General features: G+C 35.3%; 1 protein-coding gene across 2 annotated transcripts in view; it reads left to right on the forward strand.

Moving 5' to 3' along the window:
* Positions 1–20,950, forward strand: part of erbb4b (erb-b2 receptor tyrosine kinase 4b) — a 280,695-nt gene that overhangs the window by 232,037 nt on the left and 27,708 nt on the right. Inside the window, exons 18-20 of one of the 2 annotated variants that reach the window (XM_028023799.1) lie at positions 1,636–1,758; positions 3,457–3,555; positions 7,957–8,139. In XM_028023799.1, coding sequence (XP_027879600.1) covers positions 1,636–1,758; positions 3,457–3,555; positions 7,957–8,139 — 405 coding nt within the window. Of the gene's footprint in view, positions 1–1,635; positions 1,759–3,456; positions 3,556–7,953; positions 8,140–20,950 lie in introns of both variants that reach the window. The other variant, XM_028023797.1, reaches the window with a different exon arrangement.

The following is a 20,950-nucleotide window of genomic DNA, read 5'->3' on the forward strand; positions in this document are numbered from 1 at the left end:
CGATATGCATCATGCACGTGACGCACAAAACCAGCACAGGGCAGCTGACCCACACAAAAACAGGCCACATGCATGTGATGCATATGACACAAAAAACAGTGATGTGGCACCATGCACCTGTCAGTTTCTGACCAACACAAACTTGACAAGCAAACACAATGCGTTTGCCGCACAACAGGACATCTGACACACACATGACCAAAAGGAATTTGTTTAATTGCTATTTGTTTTGCCAACTGTTTTGAACGTGATTTAATTGTCGAAACATTTAGTATTCTTTCTTAATGTCTACTAACATAACCATTTTAAAGACAGGGAGTTGCAATTGGTTGACTATTTCTTCAACTTTTCATCCCCTTTTTTACTAAATTTATGGTTATTCTATTTACTGTAAAGCACAATCATGCCAAAAAGCAAGTTCTCTCCCTTTAATCCCACAGTTTTTTTTCTAGAAATGCCCAAACCTGGAACCTTTGGGACATAAAACATTTTAGAAAAACATTTGATATGCCTTTCTATGTCACCCTGGTGTCCAGTGTATTTGTGTTGCAATAATGCAGCAAAATAAAAGAGCGGTAACATTTAGATCCTTAGATGAGGTGGATGAACTATTACTTTGAGATGTTGTCTGCGGTTAGTAGACAGTCAAATATCATATTGTTTTACAGTGCAGTTTTGCTTCATTTTCAGTTTTGGGTGGCAAAACTGCCATATTCAGCACCTCTATTGCTGAACAGCTCCCAGCGCTGTGAAATAGAATTCTGTCTTTTTTTGCTGGACCCAACCACTATAAAAACATCTAGGTTATGTTCTCTGTATTTGTGGTGCACCACCCCTCTTGTTTCACACAGCTTAAGCTGATTTGTTATTCCATTTAAATGAAAAATGGCTATTGTTTTTAATCAAATGGTAACCCATGAGCCAGAGGGACAGTAGCTGTAGACCTCAGCTAGGCTGATAGATGCTTCCTCTATTTTCCTGTGCGAGCTTCCCCTCCCTCTCTAATCTTCCAACATGTTCTGTAATTCTCTTCATATTGCTCCCTCACATCCTTTAGCACCCCCTGACTAATTTAGCTCTTTGCTTCTCATTTCAATGTCTTGTTGTTGTTTCTGCCAATTGTTTAGTCCATATATGCTTTTGCAGATGATCAAACAGCAGGGTAGCTGTCTTTACATAATAAAAACAACTGTGTCATCAGCATAAAGATGGAGAGCTGCATCTAGAACATTCTGATCCATATTGTAATTTTAATTTATGAAATGCAGTGGACCTGTCGCAAACCTTTTGTGACAATCAGGTAGTTGGAGGAAAGGCTTCTAAGTCAAACACACTGCAGTGCATACAACCTCAAATATAATTTTTGGAAAATAAAGTTTTTAGCACAATTTCAGTAAACTCAGAATAATTCTAACATTATGGGGATGAAGCTTTTCTTTCACATCAATTATATTTTTTAGTTATCAACAGCATATCTGACAAATATTTTATTTCAAAATCGTAAGTATGACTCAAAAACATACTTTTTTCTACATGTTGATGTTTTTTCTCTGTTTTGTGTGTGGATTTAACTCCATGAGTTTAAATTACAACACTGAATTGAATGTCTTGTGTTTGTGGGATATGTGCTTTTAGTTGGTAGAACCTCTGACTCCAAGTGGAACAGCTCCTAATCAAGCCCAGCTTCGCATCCTTAAAGAAACAGAACTTAAAAGAGTCAAGATCCTTGGTTCAGGAGCCTTTGGAACTGTATACAAGGTAAAACGTGAGCTTTTTGGACTTTTAAAATATGCAACTACAATTTGGGATTTTGAAAATCATTTTATATAAAGTAATGATATAAACATATGTTGCAAAGATCTTGTAATTTTTTTTAAAATTTGTTTGGGATTTAGACTACAAATGATTTGTCCCCTCAATTGCTCCACCAAATAGCACTTTGCCTGAGGATTTCAGTCTACAAACTGGCTCATATGTAAGTGAGAGGTCATATAGTGCATGTAACTCATGTGATGCCAGACAGTCACACATTATGATGGGCGAAAGAGATGGATATCAGAATCATTAATGACAGCATATTTGATGAAAAGCTTGGGGGTGTGAAATAAAAAGAATAAGTAATAGGTGACACTGGGAGCCCTGGGGTGACAATGGAATAAGAGGGAGCTGAGGTCATTGCCAGTGCAATACTGGATGAGAGATTCAAGCAAAAAACATAGCTAAAATTAGAAAGTCTACCTTATATTCTGGTGGAAATAAATTATACTTTAGTATAAAAAAATTTGGGATCAGTGCTGTTCACTACAGTAATTGTTGCATCATGCTATTTTGCACAATGGAGGTTTTAATGGTAAGTCAACTAATATGTAGTTCTTTGATGAATGCTGACAACATAAAGTTTTTGGTGTGAGAACACTTAGGTTATAATTAAATAAATATATTTAAAACTTGCCAAAGACCTGTAAATTTGATAGTGTCTGAAGTTGACAGAAGATGTTATTATTATATTTTTATTACTGTGACTTTAAGTTGCACAATTAATTAAGACAGGAATGAAATGCTAGAAATGGTCTCTTTCTGCTGCACTAGGTACTAATATTTAAATTTCCACAGTATTTTCATCCACATGCACAAATTTTCTAAAGTACAATCAGAGTTTGAAATGTGAGTAAACTACAAGCTACAATACAATATGAAAAATGGCTCACCCTAAAATTTTAGTGCTAATTGTAGAACCAGAGATTTTGAAAAAGAGCAATTATCTTTACCCATATAGCTTCTTATTACTGAATTTATGCACTTAAATTAAAGGTAACATTTTTTAAAATTTATTTTATGATTTGAGATGCTTTAACTACAAAAAGCGTTTCATTCAGTTTTAAAAATTATGCCAACAATTGAAGAGATTACAATTAAAATTTTAATATTTCATGTTTACTTGTTCAATAAAAGCATGTTGACAATGTTTTGAAAAATACATTGTTAAAAATAGAGTAATATACATAAAACAAAGCCAGTGATAAACTTAAATCTTGTTTCTACTACATGATGCCAGGTATTTTTGAAGTACAGTCACGTTTCTGTAGAAGGTGAAAAATTAATAATACTATGATGAGTTAAGAGGGTAATGTTTTCACACACCCTTTAGATGGTTTGGTTGCTAAATCACATTGATCCAACCTGAAATTAGATTGTTCAACAAGATTCAGTCATTTTTCCTCAGCCTTTTCCAAGGGCAACATTCCCTTATTAATACAGCAGGCCGAACATTTTCATACTCTGCCAGTGAGAATATGAAACGGTTGGAAGGCTGAGAAACTCTACATTTTTAATAGAGATTCATCTTGTTCTTCCAAGATCTATAGCACCGTTTCTTTAACACAGCTTCACTCAGTAATGTGAGTTTGTAATCAGTGTAATGAGTCAAACTTGCATGTACTTCTCTTTCCTCTTTAGGGTATTTGGGTCCCAGAGGGTGAAACTGTAAAAATTCCTGTGGCCATCAAAATCCTTAATGAGGCCACTGGACCCAAGGCAAATGTGGAGTTCATGGACGTGAGTATCTTGAAAATGATCTATTTCTGGTTTCCTGTGGAATAAAAACATTTATTTTTCATTTCAAACTCAAGTCTTACATAACCATTTCTCAAGTCTAGTGTTCTGTATTTCAAGTCATACTTGGACACATGTGCAGAGATGAAAATCACATATTTTCCAGATTCCAATCTCCTCTCTCTATCTCCAAAACCATTGCAGATCTAGAGATTTACATTTTTGTACAATTTCTTTGCAAAACTACTCAAACTCAGTCAGATTGTATGAAGAGGATATTTGAATGGTAGCGTTCAGGTTTTGCCATAGATGTTCAGTTTGGCTTAGATCTGGACTTTGAATGGGTTTGAGATATTAACCACACTGTGTATTTGTCTGCCTGGAAGGTGAACCAGTGCACCAGTTTCAAGTCTTTTGTAGCCTGAACTATAGGAGCATGCCCTTTAAAGCTAGTTACTGTGCATATTAAAATTTATTTAATCTGTATAAAAATTGGTCTAAGTCATTCTAGGGAGGGTGCTAGTTGATCTAGTACACAATCTCAAGAGACATTTTACTGTCAGAAAATTGCCATCCTAAAAGCAAACACCAGAAAATGGTTTTACGATACAAAACCCAAATCAAAGAAAGCTCTGAAGGTACTAAGAACAAAAAGCTGGAGCCCCATAAGTCACAGTCAGGGGTCTCTAAGAGCCTTACCTATGCAGACATACACACATTTCACACAGGAGACTCAAACCACAGAGCACACGGTCCCATTTATAAAACATTCACAACTTGGCTCATCTGAAAAGGGAAAAGGAAAAAAATCTAAATTATTACACTATCATGATGCAATGCAGATGAAATAACTCTCATCATCACACACACACACTGAAAACGACCCACTTGCACTCATGTTTTGCACTTAGTTTGACAGTCAAAAAGGAAGAGTGTTTGAGTGTTAGAATGACTATTTTTGTCATGATGGCTTTGATGAATTTCCCATGTGTGGTTAATTTTATGCCCTGCATTCTTTGGGGGCTTGTCAAATGACCAGAAAATCAGAGTGACGTACCTGTCACAGCTGAATGTTACATATAGATACAACTAGTAGGTGATTGAATAAGGAAAATTGTGTCACGTACTGTGTGAACTGGTGTTACAGAAATATAAAGTTCTCTCACTGGAGTAAGAAAATAGGGCATATTATCAAAATATGGCATATTATGACCACAGATAGTCAAAGTAAGTAATTTGACTGTTTGCTACTGAAAGGTATATATTAGTCAGCTTGGAGGAAAAAAAAAATTCAAACATTTTATGTCCTGACTTCAGCTCATTATCTTTAGCTGGCAAATGTTTTCAAAGAATTCCAGAATTCCAAAATTTGAAAATCAAAGCAAAAAAAAAGAAAAGAAAAACTGATTAAAGCTCAAAATGTAAAGGACAGTTTAACACTCAAATGGTTGAGGAAAATTACATGCAACAAGAAAACTTTATTTTGTGACAGCCTAAGGCATAGCAGATAAGTCAAAAATAATGTTCAGCTTCATAAAAGCTTTTACATTTTTTTTTCATCTTCAAAATTTAAATAAATAAATATATAAATAAATAAAATAGTTGCTTGTAAATACTGATTAATGCTACATATATGGTCTTATAATATAGTTGGAGCAAACAAAGACCTTCCTAATCACTTACATGGCCAAATATGCTAAGTCTGTAGTTCACAAACATTAAACTCAATGTTGGTTGATGTTCACTTTTACTGTATTGAATGGTAATTTTGAATGTCTTTTTAGTACTTTAAATTTTAATTATTGTTTCCATGAAACTATGTTACCAGTGTAAAGAAAATTAATGGGTTTTTGGAGGCCTTAAAACATTGTTGGGCTGCCAAACTGCCTGTGTGTTTAGATGGCAAGAAAGCAATTTATTAGGACTAATATCATTTTCAAATGTGTGCATTAACAATGTGCATAATAAATGTATGTTTTGCAATAGAAAATGTTGCCATAGAGAGAGAAGGTCTAATCTGTATAAAATATAAAATATATTTACTTTTGAAGCCAAATTTCTGCTTGAGGGCTTGTCTTTCTTACAACAGGATAAATTTGCATGATAACCTGTGGTCTGTCCTTCAAAAAAATGTTCTGTTCATTTTCCTTGCAAAATGACAAAGGATAGTTCTTTTCACATCTCTGTTATTAGCAAAACACAGCCTTGCAAAAAAGGAGTACATGCTGTGGGATTTCTTCCTGTGGAAGCAAGGGCTTGCAGGATCAGGAAACCCTTTGTTCAGAAAGTCTTCCCGTCTTTTGATCACTTCAATCAGATAAATGTTCCTTGATTTCAAAACTTAAGATGAAGTGGTGCTTGTAATTTGAGTCTCCAGCTGGCAGTGAAACAGCTTGCTATTACAGGAAAACTCTTGCTTGACCACCGTTATCGGTCGCGATTTGCTTGACCACCGTTGTTGGTGGTCAAGCAAATCAGACTGGTAGGCTCCACTGTAAAGAAGTTGCTGTAGTGAAGCAGAGAGCAAGGGGAAGGGTGTGAAGTGTACATACACAAGAATGATTGACAGTGCCAAGACCCTCCTCCTGGCTCTGATTGGTTGTTTCTGACTAAGAAATGGCATTAGAACCTCCGGGAGGTCACCACAGCCTCATTTTTTTCAGAGATTATCTGTCTGATTTTGTCAGGATAAAGTGACAGTTTTAACAAATATGAAAAATTTCAATAAAATATGTACAATTCCTTAATAAAGAAAATATGTTTACTGCAGCTTTAATTAAAAAAAAAACAAGGAAAGGGGAGAAATATTGAAGCCTGGTGAGTTTATATTCTCCTGACTGTGTAATCCTCCTGACTTGGGTACTTTGCTTCACAACTATTTGTTCAATAATTGTCACTTGACTCAAACATTTACACCTATCAGATTGTGTATGTACAGTTTTCAATCCATTTTAATTATATTCCTGCCTTTAGCATTATTTTATTTAAAAAGAAATGTTGAAGGATATGCTACCTTGATCACATGTAATGTTGCAGGCCATAGATTTGCATTTCTTACATTTATACAAGACATCCGCAGTGTGAAGTAAACAACTAGAAAGAAACCATTTTTGTTAAATTTCCCTGGCAGGTATTAATGATTTACAGCAACCCCCCCTTGCTGTATTTACCACATCTTTATTTTACTCTGAAGACCACAAAATGTCTTGAAGTAGCAAGTTACTTTGATCTTTGCACTGAATAGAATTCAACTGTTTTTGACTGAGCGGATCGTTGCTGCTCACTTCAAGAGGAACTTCAGCCTTAAAAAGAATAAGGGGCCCTGTGATCTCCTACAGTACAGTCTACAATAGTAGACATGATGAACGCTTCAGGAGTGTGAGAGTGTTTGAGCATTTGTCCTTTGACATTAACAGGAAAACTATCTTTGCACAATATGACATTTCAAGAGTAAGGTTTATACCTCTTTCTGATTAGGATTTATCTGAAAACATTTTAGCTAACTTAACTGACTGACTTCATTTTCTCTTATTTGCTATCAAAATGTTTTACTCTATTAAAGGAACTTTGATCAAGGTGGTGATTCCAAGGGGTTAAATGTTATCAGTTTTCTTAGACTTGAGATATGGAAATAAAACTATTTATGGACATTCTTTTTTTCATCTAGGTCATTATAATATTCCAAAAGGTTTGTAAATACACATTTCCCTTGAAATCATCTGTGGTGTCAAATATTAATGAAACATGTAGCCCCTTATTTTACATGCTTTTGATTAGTTTACATTACAAAATTTATCGAAGAAGTAGTTCTGAGGAAATGCAAAGACAACATTGGTGCTTTTGCATTTTTAAATAAAATGTGTTACAAGTGTCATATAACCAGAAATTGAACACTTTTCAAAAACTACTAAATGTTGGTGGTTATTCACATTTACTTGAAGTCTTTCGTTACACTGTTTTTCTAAAGTAGTAAACCACTTGTTCCTGCTTAAAATTAATTTGGAAACTTATACAACATAAAAACAAAGGGATCCTTTGTACATTATTTTGTGCAGCTGTACAAACTGGTGTGCTTTTTTCTATGGTTAGGAATTCAATGATCAAGCATATCAAACCAATTCCAAATTTTTGATGTTTACACAGATTTAAAATAGAACTACATGAAGGTCAGTCAAACTATCTGACTCATAAAAACAACACACTTCTTACACACTATTCCAACTGAATTAAAACCAACCATTTTTTTAAAGTTTAGAATTCTAGAGATGTAAACACATTATCTGCCACTGGACATACTGTATATACCTGGGTAATTTAATTTCCTTGTGTTTTAAAGCAAGCTTTGACTAGTCATGCCCGCAGTACCCCTTATTGCTTAGTGAAAATATGTCTTTTTTTCAGGAGGCTTTAATAATGGCTAGCATGGAGCACCCTCACCTTGTCCGGCTGTTGGGTGTCTGCCTGAGTCCGACTATCCAGCTGGTGACACAACTCATGCCTCATGGCTGCCTGCTTGACTACGTCCACGAGCACAAGGACAACATCGGATCACAGCTGCTGCTCAACTGGTGTGTCCAGATTGCCAAAGTAAGAAGTAGTACACATTGTAGTGAAGGGGCTGCTATAATGCTTTTTTTTTTTGGTCGTACTAGATGATACTATGAGTATATTATTGGGCACTTGCTTTAGGATTTCCAATATTCCTAAAAAATTGAGCTCAATAATTCACAGACCTGGAACCTCATGCATAAAAGAGTATGCAGTTTTCACACTAAAACGTGGCGTACTGAAAAATTTAGAAAAGTGCGGCGCACCAAAAAATTCGGATGTATAAAGCCGTGCGCACGCCTGTGGTTGCGCACCTTTCCTTCATACATCCAAATTTGCGGGAAATAGAGCGCAGCTGCTGGTCCGCCCTGTCGCCTCCATAAATACATATGTAAATTAGTATAAATACCCGGTAGTCTGCCACCACATGAAGCAATAACATGGCAACGTCCTGGTTTGTAGCAGTATAAGTATTTATAATAATAGTAATTATATGTATTATTTAAAAGGTGCTTTCAGTGTACATAAGGTAACCTCACAAAAATAAAAATAATAAATTTTAAAGAAATAAAAAATCCAAATAATAATAAAAAGAAATTAAAGAAAATGCCTGTTTGAACAGCAGAGCTTTCAGCCGGGATTTAAAGACAGACAGAGAGTCATTTGAGTGGGTAAAATGGATGTTTATTATAAGTAGTGGAATCATGTGCATTTAAAGAGTAGAGATGCTTTCTGGACAGAAAGGCGCATTCACAAAGCTGGCGGCTCCACTGAAGGATGACTGCAGCTGGACTGGTACTGGTACCGCATTGCTCCTTCTATAAGTTCTGCTCAGAGCTCCAGGATAATCAGTCTGGATTAATCAAAACACTAATAAACCATCATTAATATTTCCCCACAGATCAATATGATAAATCGCTCCCTCTGAATCCTTGCATTGGAGATGTTCTCCATCAGAGCCAAAGCACTCCACAGTTAGTGGTTCACCTTTATGCAGCTACTTAAATACGTGATTGTCTACACACCTATATCACCTTAAAAATAATCAAACCTGTTTAGAGTTCATCTGCTGATCCAACCATGTTTTTTTTTTTTTAGTGAGAATGAAATTACCCCATAGATGCATTTCGCACAGAACACTGTGTTACATCTTTATGAGACAAAAACTGAGGAAATGTCTTTTTTACATTCCAGTGAGGTTTTCGCACCTTTTATTTTTGCTTTCTTTATTTTGTGTGTGTGTTAGGCTATTGTCTGAGGATAAATGCGGTTCAGTTTCATTGTTTAGTTTAAACAATAAAATATTAAAATCATGAAAAAAAACCCTAAAACATTGGGTTCGATGCTTCTTGGTCTAAATAACACTGAATGTAGTCAGATTTTAGTGTATTTAGGTGAGTTTTGACGCTTTGTAGTTTGATATTGTCCACAGAAAAAGTTTGCGTGGAGTAAATGTTGGTGAGGAACTCAATGTTACAGGAGTATGATTACAGGAAGGAATTTTAATTAGATCTAGTGAATTTGTCTGTCCTAGAATCAGAAGCTGTGTTTTATTCTGCTCTACTTCACAAAAAAAAGAAAATGTTTATGGCCCACATTTTAACAATTGAATATTCACAAGCATGGTGCATTTTCCTGATTGACTGCATACAGTGTTGTTTAAACCTAGAGAAATGTAATGAGTCAAAAGAAAGAGAATGGAGAATGGAAATGACTTAGGAACAGATGCAGCCTCAGATTTAATATCTTATACAAATACTGCTGTTGCTGTTTTTGGCTAAATCAAAGCTGGCTGTTCTCCAGTGAGTTTCCAAAGGAAATATTAAATCATCATCTAAATTTGGGACACACTTATCATCCTCCACATAATGTTTTTTTTTCCTTTTTTCCTCCATTCTTATCAAAGGCGATTCCATCTGGCAGTGAGACGTGCCATGCTGATTATATATATATATATATATAGGTGTGTGTGTATGTATGTTTTATGGACTTGATTACTAAAATCACTCTGTGAACTTTATACACTATGACTGCACATATTTGTGGCACTCCTGAATACCCATCACGGATTAACAGGTTGAAAATATTTTTTACTTAATGTCAAAAGCAAATACAAAATGTACTTTGTTCCAATCTCTGTTTCATTGACAAAGTAAATTGGTAGACTTATGTCATTGCATTAAGTACTAATTAATTTGTTAGACTTTATTGAGAAAAATTTTGGTTCATTGGTATTATTACTTTTTGTTATCATCATGTATGTGTGCATTCAGTCTCAAATAGTCTTTACCACCTTAACGATCACTCTGAAACACCATCCCTGCGATACTCTTTGCATCAAGACCACCATCACAGCCAATCTGAATTAATAACTGATCTGCTTTGAAAATCATACGAATGATCAGTTTATTTGGGTTATTGCAAATGCATCATTATCATGCTATGGTTTTTGTGTCTGTTTTTACATTTATTTTGACTATAACAAACTATCACTTCCTTCTCATTATGCCAAGTTTGTAAATCTCCTAGATAACACACTTTTTTCTTGTACACTCATGCACAATTATTATGGTAATTATATTCCTGAGGATTAATTTTGTGGTTGAGTGAATGCACCACCCATTTTAAGAGTTTGTGTATTTCACTATTATGCACGCATTAGGAAGTTGCACAGAAATTATTTACATTTATGAACCACCAACAAAGTTCATGGTACATTTTTCCTGAATATTTGAACACACTTAAACTGGTTGGTTTTCTGGTTGATCTGTCTTTTCACGACAGTTGATCCGCTTTTAGTATGAATATTGTAGATTTTAGTGTTTTCCAGTAATGGCTTTGAGGTGGGTTTGAAATTATTGTCCTTCTGGGAGACCCAATTGTATCAAATTCAACTATCTAGTTGTTTATTTGAATTGAAGTTAAATACTTCAGTGCCAGTCCAATTTCATTTCCCATACACCTTCTGGAATGTACCAGTACATTTGTCAGTGAAACAGGCCCTCAGAATTATGCTTCTGCCTCCATTTTTGACAGTTGGTAGAGTATTCTTAAATATAAAAGCCTCACCCAAGGCCTCTAAAAATATCCTTGTCATTGTTCATGAAAAGTCTAATTATTATCTTTAGTGATTGTAAAACCAGACATTTGACTTGTGCAAGCAAATTTTAGTTGTTTGAAATGTACTATTTTGGAGTGCATACTTTTTTTTTGAAAATCATACTGGTCCCTGAAAGAAAACTAATGACTAACTAATGCATACTGGTATCCAGTAAATGAAAATCATTCACCAATGCTGCATCTTGACCATGTCTGTCTTCTATATAATCAGTCATGACATCTAATGCACTCGTGTGCTTGTAGTCTTTGACAATTTGTTTTTATCATTCACTCAATTTACAATTTATATAAATAATTATTGATATTAATATCAACTATTGAGGAAGATATTAAAACATGTAAATTAAATGTATTTGTGAATGACTGAATGTAATGAGCGCTTCGGGGTCCTCTGGATTTGATAAAGCACTATACAAGTACAGACCATTTACCATAAACCAATGACAAACATAAAAGGTAATAATAGTAATAAAAACACACATTTTATTTTTCTCTAAATCTTATTTAGGTTGTGGCAAACATTTTGTCTGTCTAATTTAGTGATTGCTGACCCTTTGTTTGGTAGTTTATGTGGAATATTACTTTTTATGTGAAGTCTATCATCTTCCAGATCGACTTGAGCCACATTTTTTAGACGTCTATCCTCCGTAATCACTACAATTACAGATGATGATATTTTTAGGCCTGTTAGATGTTGGATTCACATTTTGAAACTTGTTTTGAATCTATTTTTACATGTCAGATTTTTGCTAAAATAGAGGTTGTCCAACTATGTAAAGAAATGTTGACTTGTTGAAGGATGTTGAGACTTTTTTATTTCAGCTCCATTGTTTTATGCACAGAGAATCTGACAACACTAAATTAACAAAGCAAATTCTTGGACTAATGTACAACAGTCACAAGACAGTAAGTTGTTATGTGGATATTTTATATATTGTTTTACAATGAAATATGTAAACATTATAGACATTCAAAAAACACACAAGGCATAAATGATTGTTATTTGTACATCCTTTGTGGTCTTTCATGAGATAAACATCCCTGTCAGACAACAGGGGAAGCGGGTTGGGGGCATCACTTAAGCCCCAAAAGAGACAGCGTGAAACACAATTTGCCACAACATGCACTCAATTCCCTGCTTTTGGGCTCAGTGTGACAACGGCTTCTGGGAGTTTAACTTTTGGGATTTAAAGAGGCACAATTTGAGGACTAAAGTGAATATGTGGCCTACAGCAAACATTGAATTAATCATCCATCCATCCATTGCCTATATCCACATACCAATACAGGGTTGGGGGGGTATAAGCGATCTGCTGCCTATTTCTAGCGACCATTGGGTGAGAGGCAGAGAACACCCTGGACATATTGCCTGTTCATCACCTGGGCTAAATTAATCATAATACCTAGTACCTGCCCGGTGCCCTGTGACATACTGACGACCTTTCCAGGGTGCACGAGCCTCTGACAGCTGGAGATAGGTGCCACCTCCCCCTGGAATCCTCCAAGGATGAGTGGAGATGGACAAACGAATGGCTCTAGAGACTGTTCCTCTACTGGAGATGGCCAAATGAATGGATCTAGAGACAGTTCTTCTACTGACATTATCAGCTTTTCTCTATTAGCTAAATTACAGAATGTTGAGTGACAGATTTGCTTGAGGTTTGATTATTTTATTATTTATTAAATTAAAATTTTGGAGTTTACATGCACTGCAGTATGTAACTTCTATAAAATCTTTTTTTTAAAAACTCCTTCCTGACCTACAGTCTGCAGGAATACATAATTCCCGGTCAAAATCAGCCAATCATAACCAGGAGGAAGCTATTAGCATTGGCAATCAGCTTTGTGTACTCGCTGTTCCATGTGATAATGGAGGAGAAAGAACTTCCCCTTACAGGTGAACTATTTATCCACAGTCATTGGTGGCTATGCTAGATAGCCTTAACATTAGTGACAGTCTTTTTAACAAATGCAAATAGTTCTGATAATCGTAGCTGAATGTGCGTATTTGCAAACTACACACATTCATCAAAAGACAGAGAATGATTCAAGTGATAATACAGTGCAGCTAACCTGACTGTTTAATGTCCTGCTGTTCTGCTATTGTGAACCCTTTTTCTTCTGCCATGGACAAGCTGGTGTTCTGCTACCTGTGGGACCTACTTCATGATGTTGCTCTGAACTGTTCTCTTTCAGTGCCACACATTTAAGAAGTCTCCATTACACTGTTGCAAAATCTTATTCTTGGTAACTCTGTCTTCATCGAGATGACTGCCTTGGGTTTCCTTTGAGTCCAGTATTATATGGATGTGTGTGGGAGTGGTTAAAAAGCCCCACTGTGTATATCACAGGGTCATATCTCTTTGTAAACCAAGCAACGCAAACATTCCTCCCTCCAGCTCATTACAGACATCCCTAGGGTTCCCATGAAAACTCACATCACTCCAATTCCCTTTCCACTCTGTCTCTATTCCCACTTGCTTCTCTGCCTTGTTTTTATTTTTATTTTAGTTTGTGAATCCAGTATTGTTTTTTCCACCTCTCTGAACATGAAAGCATGAGGAATATACCATTGGCTCCCATGAACAATCATTTTTATGTTTTGTTTCTCTATTACACATGCTGTACTATCGCCATGCTGTTATCAGAGCTGATTTTATTTTCTTGTACATAAATATTTCAGTTAATCTACCCACTGACCAACTGTTCCTTTTTTTCCCTTTCCATTACATGTTTTTGTGGACAGTCTAAACTAGTGCTTGAATAATAATTGTGAAACAGGTCAAAGGTTTTTCTATTTATTTATGTCTATCAACAATTCTTCCTCTTTTGTCTAAGTGAAAGCCATATTTTGGTTATGAAAAAGTTATATTTTTTGGTAGAGAAAATGAAGAAAATTGTCATTTTTTTCAAATTTACCAAAATCTGAAAAGAAAATCACTTTGATTCAGTTCTCCAAATGCACAATCTTGTTAAAAGAATGTCAAACGTTTGTATTGACCTTGTGTGATTTCCTTAATAAATTTACATCACCATAGGAATATCTATACACCCACAGTGTTGAGAAAAGGGGTTTAGATCCATTGAACTTTTTATTCATTTTGTCAAATTACATCTACAAACTAGTGTATTTTATTGAGATTTTATGTGTTAGACAAACTTAAAGTAGTACACAATTGTGAAGTTGAGGAAAATAGTCTCGTGGCAAAGATCCACAGGTCAGGTTTCAGTTAACATATTCTTTAAGCCAATAAACATAATTCTATTTTTATACGCACTCTTAGAGAAAATATTTCTTTCTTATGTTTGATTCCTGCCATGTATGGCAAATAACATCCCTGCTCTGAGACTAGATTTTAAGACACAGTGCAAGAAGTAGATCACAGGAATCAAGCCTTTGATTATCCCAACCCTTAGAAATGTCAACAAGTGTCCGCCTATCTTCCTTCTCCTCAATTTCTGGCTCTTGCTGTCTGCCTCTCTTTCATGTGTGTACTAATTAATTCTGAAACATTTCTGTCGGGGTCTTTCATTACAGCATTAGTATATATTCTCTGTTGGTGACCAGAATGCCTCCATCCCTATGGGTAAATATTTAATTTATTATAGAAGCAGCTGTATGCTGAAATTCCAGCAACTGAATAGCTGAATTAGTTTATTTGAATTAATGTATTTTTGAATTTTCATGTATTGGGATATTGAACCACATTGCACTTATGCTAATATATTTTGTACATTGCAGGAGAGTCAGAAGTGACAAAAGACATGATACTACTCACTAGAAAATGCCATAATAAAGTATATCAAATATAGCATTTTGCTTTAGTCCATGGTCTTATTATATAACATAATATTTCAAAGAAATGCTTAATGTTACAGCAAACACCTAGTGGCATTTAGATTACTTTGAGAAATCACCTCAACTATTTTATATTGATCTGGATTGTATTATGTATACAGCAAAATTTTGTGCCATGGACCATAAACTGTTTTGTTTGCATTTTGTTTCCTATCTTTGCATTTACTGCAGTCTAAACACTGGATCAGAGTTCAGTGTAAGAGATTCCTCATTTTTCACCAGTGACACTATGAGGCCACTAAACCAAATTTCATTGGGTCAAATTAGGTGGTTGGACCAGTTCGTATTTCCATGCATAATATGATTTAAAATAAAGTATAAACACTTTGACTAATAGTGTAAGGCCCAAAGACAAAAGGTATGTATTTATAGTTGCTTACTTCTGTAAGAAGTTTAATTACAAATAGTTAAAATGAAAATGATTCTTGTTTTCTGTTACAGAAATATACGTGCCAAATAAAAATGTGACTATGATAGTTATATCTGACGTAATTCCTTACTTTTAATATCAAAGACTATCTTTGAAAAGGCTCCAAAGAGAGCCTTTTCTAAGTTTGATGGTTTGGTAAAGCTTTGGTGGGTCACAATATGAAGCTAAGCCTGGATCACTGTGTTTGATTGGCCAGAAAGCTCACCTGACCTAACACCTATAAAGATTCTAAGGGTTATGGTGCAGAGAGAGATGGGGGGGATACCATTTCCTGCAACGGGTGACCTTAATTGCAACAAAGCCCATTGCCTTATCACAAAGGATGCCCCAACAAAGTATTGAGTTCATACACTGCACAGTACATAGACATGCGTACATTTCACTAGGCTGACATTAGTGTATTAAAAATTCTTATTGATTGGTTTTATGAAATATTCTAATTTGCATCACCTGCAAATTGCAATCAAAATGACTTGAAAATATAATTTTTCAATTTGGATTTATTATTTTCGGATAATAAATCCATATATGATGGCGACTGTGGCTCTATGGGTAGAGTAGTCATCTTGTGATTGGAAAGTTGTAGGTTTGATTCCAGCTTCCTCCTGCCACATGTTGATGTGCCCCTGGTCAAGGCACTTAGCCCCGAACTGCCTACCGATCTACATATCGGTGTATAAAGGTGTGTGTGCTTGTGAGTGAAAACAGGTGAATGTGATTCTAGTGTAAAGCGCTTTGAGTGGTCAAAATGATTTGAAAAGTGCTATATAAATTAAGTCTATTTACCATATAAAGTAATAACATTAAATTACTTTTCAATGATATTCCAGCTTATTTTGATACTCCTGTGTCAACTGGGTAGAAAAAGTAAGGACATTACAATTTTTCAAAAAGAACTTTAAGAAGGAAGGTTAATGAGATGTGTGCCACTTTGCTCATTCAGCTACCAGCAAGAGCCTATGCAGATAAAAAAGTACAGATGGGAAATGTACAGCTGGATTATCAGGTTGTCTTACAGGCATATGATAATTGTTTTTGCTTTTATCTGCAAAGCACATAAAGAATGCTTGTAATGAAACTTGGCCAACTAGAATGACCTCTTAATGTAAAGTCACAAACCCTCAGACAGCTAACAGATAAAAAGCAGCCAAGAGAGTCAGATACAGAAAGAGGATTTGGCCTACACTAACTCACCGTTTGCTATTTTGTCTATCAAGTATACCATAAGCCAAGAGGAAGACGCTCTATTTTTCTTTCCCATTTTTCTGTCTTTGTCTCCTACTCAATCTTCCTCTCTTACACACACACACCTACAGCAGTGACACAGTTTGAAAAGTGTGTGACTGAGCAGAGATGAATGTGGCCAAGAAGGGTGATAGGGGGAAATGGATGACTGCAGGCAGCCTACACAATGGATGAGACTGGTGGTTCGGGGAGACAGGTCAACACTAATGAGTGACTTCTGGACACCCACACTTTCACACTGTTAAATGAAGCCTTGTACATACATAAAAACTGCAAATGCAACAATTAAAATAATTAATTTGATTACATGCATTAAATACATAACTTCACACTGGCTGGTGGTGCCGTGAAGTAAAAGAGCAAAAATATTTTAAACATTTCTGTTCGTTGTTGTATTCTGACTCTGTTTAAACCACTACTGTACTTATGTTGAGAATGTTTAAAACATGCACAAATATTGTATTTGATGTATGTATCTTTACACCGTATATAACATTGTACTGTGTAATAGGATAATGGTAGAAACACATGTGAAGTGCAAACATCCTTGTGATTTTCTCACACTGAAGAGGTTTACCAAACTTGCCCCCATTCAAGGCAGGTTCCACCGAGTCGCTGAGGTCATGGAGACTGTAGGGTGAACTTAATCTTATGTGAAGGTCGCCTTAGAGTTAGTCAGATGAGGTTGGGGTAAAATTCCTACTCTTCCTCATTAAAGGATGTGATTTGAATAGGAAAAATTAAGTAGTAAAACTGGCTGATAGATTCATTGACATACGATTAGATTCATAGTGCTTGCTATTATTTGATTCTTGTCATTATGATGCCATGACTTTCTGTATGTACAGAGATGATGGATGCTTAATTTAGATGAATAATAAAGTCCTGTGTTTGAATACATATCTAAATACATATTCGCCCTAGTCACATTTTTTGAGTGAGTTTCATTTGAATAATGTGCTCACACACAAATTTGCCCCTTACAATTTAGATTTAGACAAATTATTTAGGATATGTCATTGAATATTTTTATGAAATAGGACACATGCTGTATTAACAGAAGGAGGTGGGGTCTAGAGCCCGAGAACAACTTTGTCCACTATTAATATAGTCAACATTTATTTGGCATTTTTTGACTGTGCTCTGTTTTTTCTTGCTATCCATTCATTTTGCTAACATCAGAGAAGATTCAACATAGATACATTTAGTTAACAGAAGAATACAGTAAAACACCTATCTAACAAAATGTGATTTATTTAAATGTGATTTATTGTCCTATAATAGTTCTAATCTATAAAATACAGGATTCATTGGTATTAATGCAAGAAATATGAGAGGTTTAATAATCAACAAATCCTTGAACCCTAGAAGGTTTTTTTTTCCATCTCCCCATTGCAGGGATTTCCTGCTCGATTACCAAGCTGCAACCCTTGCAACAGATCAATCATAGATCACGGCTAATGTCTCCCGTTACGGCACACTGTGATTACCCTGTTATTATCTCACTAATTATGGCTATCATCATTATTATCATTTCTCTATTACAGTTCATTACTTCAGAGCTGAAAAGGGATGGTATAATGGCAGAAGTGTCAGTTATTCTATTTATTGACTGGCAGGAGTGTACTTACAGTCTGTTTTCTCTTTTCTCTAAAGTTGTTTTAGTGTTGAAAAGGCTCACAGGCAGCTTGACCAGATCGAGTAAGTCTGGCCGATTGGGGTTTAAACTACTTTAGAACTTAATGAAAAACGGAGGGTACAGGGAATACTTCATCCCTGTACGACTAACTAAAACAAGCACACAATTAGTTTTTTTGTTTGTTTATTTTTTGTTTTTTAATTTATATTATTTGTAAAGCTTTTGAAAATCAGATGTACAATTTAAAAAACGATGCTGAAGCATGTTTTTTAATATCTTTGCAAAGAGATTAGTGTTAATATGAACTAATCTTAGGGGAATGTGTCAGCTTTATAAGAGTGCAGTATTTCAACAAACACTTAATTTAGACTTAACCAGTAACCTGCTAGCAAAAAATAATTGCCATTGTTTGATTTTAAAAGTTACTCTGGCTAGTTACAAAAGCCTAAATTTTGTTTAGGTAAATTGTCAAAAAAATAATAATACAAAAAACTCCTCCTTGTATTATCGGTTTTGAAAAAATCCTTTCCTGTAGTCAACGGTGTTGTTCAAATTAGACACTAGTGATGTTTATATAAAATACACAAGAGGTGGTTCGCCAATGTGGTTCAATAAACTTATCTCTTTGCATACAACCTACAGCTGTAATCTAAAGACCCTCCAATGGAAAGCACAAACATATTAGGTTACTTGTTTTTAAGCAAAGACAAATGTAAAACATACTAGATGAGAAGTCTTTGCTGTAAGGGATCAGATGAGGAATTCTGTGTAAATACAGCTCTAAAGAGCTTCTCTTTCAGTTACATTCAGTGCAACTGCTTTGTGTCTGACTAATGACTAAAAGCAGCATAACTACATATACAGTGCACACAATCTCCATCAGACACTCTTAACCACAGACAATGTAAAAATAGCCAATAACAACATCCTCTGCAGTTCATTGCTTTTTTGCATACTACTTAATCATGTGCCAGGATTGACAGTCTCTGGAAAAAAAAAATGACAAGAACAATAACTACATAAGTAATGAAACAATGTTCTTGTATAAGAAACATAAACGTAAAACAAGTTTGGGCATGTTGACTTTGAAAAACAAGTTTTTAAAAAGCCCATTGTTTCATCATGTTTAAAAAACTAATTGATTTTGGTACCAGGGACAGTTTTGGGATAGCAGTCCATTCAAATCCAACCTAAAGGGCAGACATTTAAAAGCAGAAACGGATGAATACTTGTGGTTAGTATGGATACATTTTTATTAAGGTGTCTCTGTTTATAGATGTGTTCTAAGTTATCCAAATTAATCCCCAGCATCTTAATAGCAATGGTCACTATTTTCCTTAGTGTGTTCATTTCTGCTTCCATTGTGCAACCAAAGCAGCATGTAATGCAAGTAGTTAAACACTACACAAAACCACTGTAAATCATCAGCATTTTACATTTACCATCAAATGAAAGCAGCTCTTGCCATTTAAGAAGTAAAATCTATTCTGTTTCCTCTGTGTATTTAATCTGTTATCTAGACCGACTTTGAGATACTTATACTCATTAATAGTCTGTATATGATTCCCTCGGATAGTTGTCATACGTGGGGTCTAAAATTGATCAACATTTTTTTTCTTTGATGTGTTTTTAAGAGAGTATTCACACAGATAAAAAAAAAAAAAACCATCGGATCATGTTCCTGCTCATTATTCTAGAGAAGGCGGACCAGGACATTATCATCAGCAAACTTAATTAGGTACCTGCCAGGATGAGCACTGGTACAGCTTTTTTTAAAGAATAAATAATAAGAGGGATAACAGCCTTGGGGACAACCAACACTATATATGATTTTTTTTTTTTCTTCCCACAGTGAGAATTACCACTGAACTCCCGAAAGTGTGGTTTGGTATTTGCCCCACATATATTAGCAGAAGACCTTTTAAGAACTGAAAGTGTCATGGTGAGATCTCCATGGATCATACTTGTTTGTTCAGTAAATCCCACAGATGGTTGATTGTTTTAAGATCTGGGGAGATGTGAGAATATGTCAAGAACCTAAGGTTATGTTGTGCTGCTCAAACCCTTCATGAATCACGTTTTGTTGTGGCAGGGAGGAGGTGCTGGGTTGAATTGTGTACTTTAACATATACCGCAGAACCAACTTTACATTTCAGCAGTTGAATCTGATTTGATTTCTGTGCCAGCATCCTTCTTTAAAGATTTACCATTTCTGCAAATTACAGCCTGCTGTAATACAAGGGATCACAAATTAAGCTATTCTCTGCCACAACCATGATTATTTGTAGCTGCAGAAGGTCCATGGTTCCTATAAGAGCCTGACCAGCCTGTTGTAAAGCTTTGAGAATGACATTTCCTTCTGTTTGTCCTCATTGACAAGGAGAAAGAGCATGACAGAGACAGACAGAAGCAGATTAAAGCATGCCAAATACATTAACATATCCATCTGGTGTCTCATTCTTCTCTTATTCTCACTCACCCCATTGGCCCCTGTTGCCAATTTCACTGGGCTTGAGTGGGTTCGGCCAGGACAAGGTCATGTTGTTGGCGTATGTTA

Source organism: Xiphophorus couchianus, chromosome 7, assembly GCF_001444195.1.
Source record: "Xiphophorus couchianus chromosome 7, X_couchianus-1.0, whole genome shotgun sequence".
Lineage (NCBI taxonomy): Eukaryota > Metazoa > Chordata > Actinopteri > Cyprinodontiformes > Poeciliidae > Xiphophorus > Xiphophorus couchianus.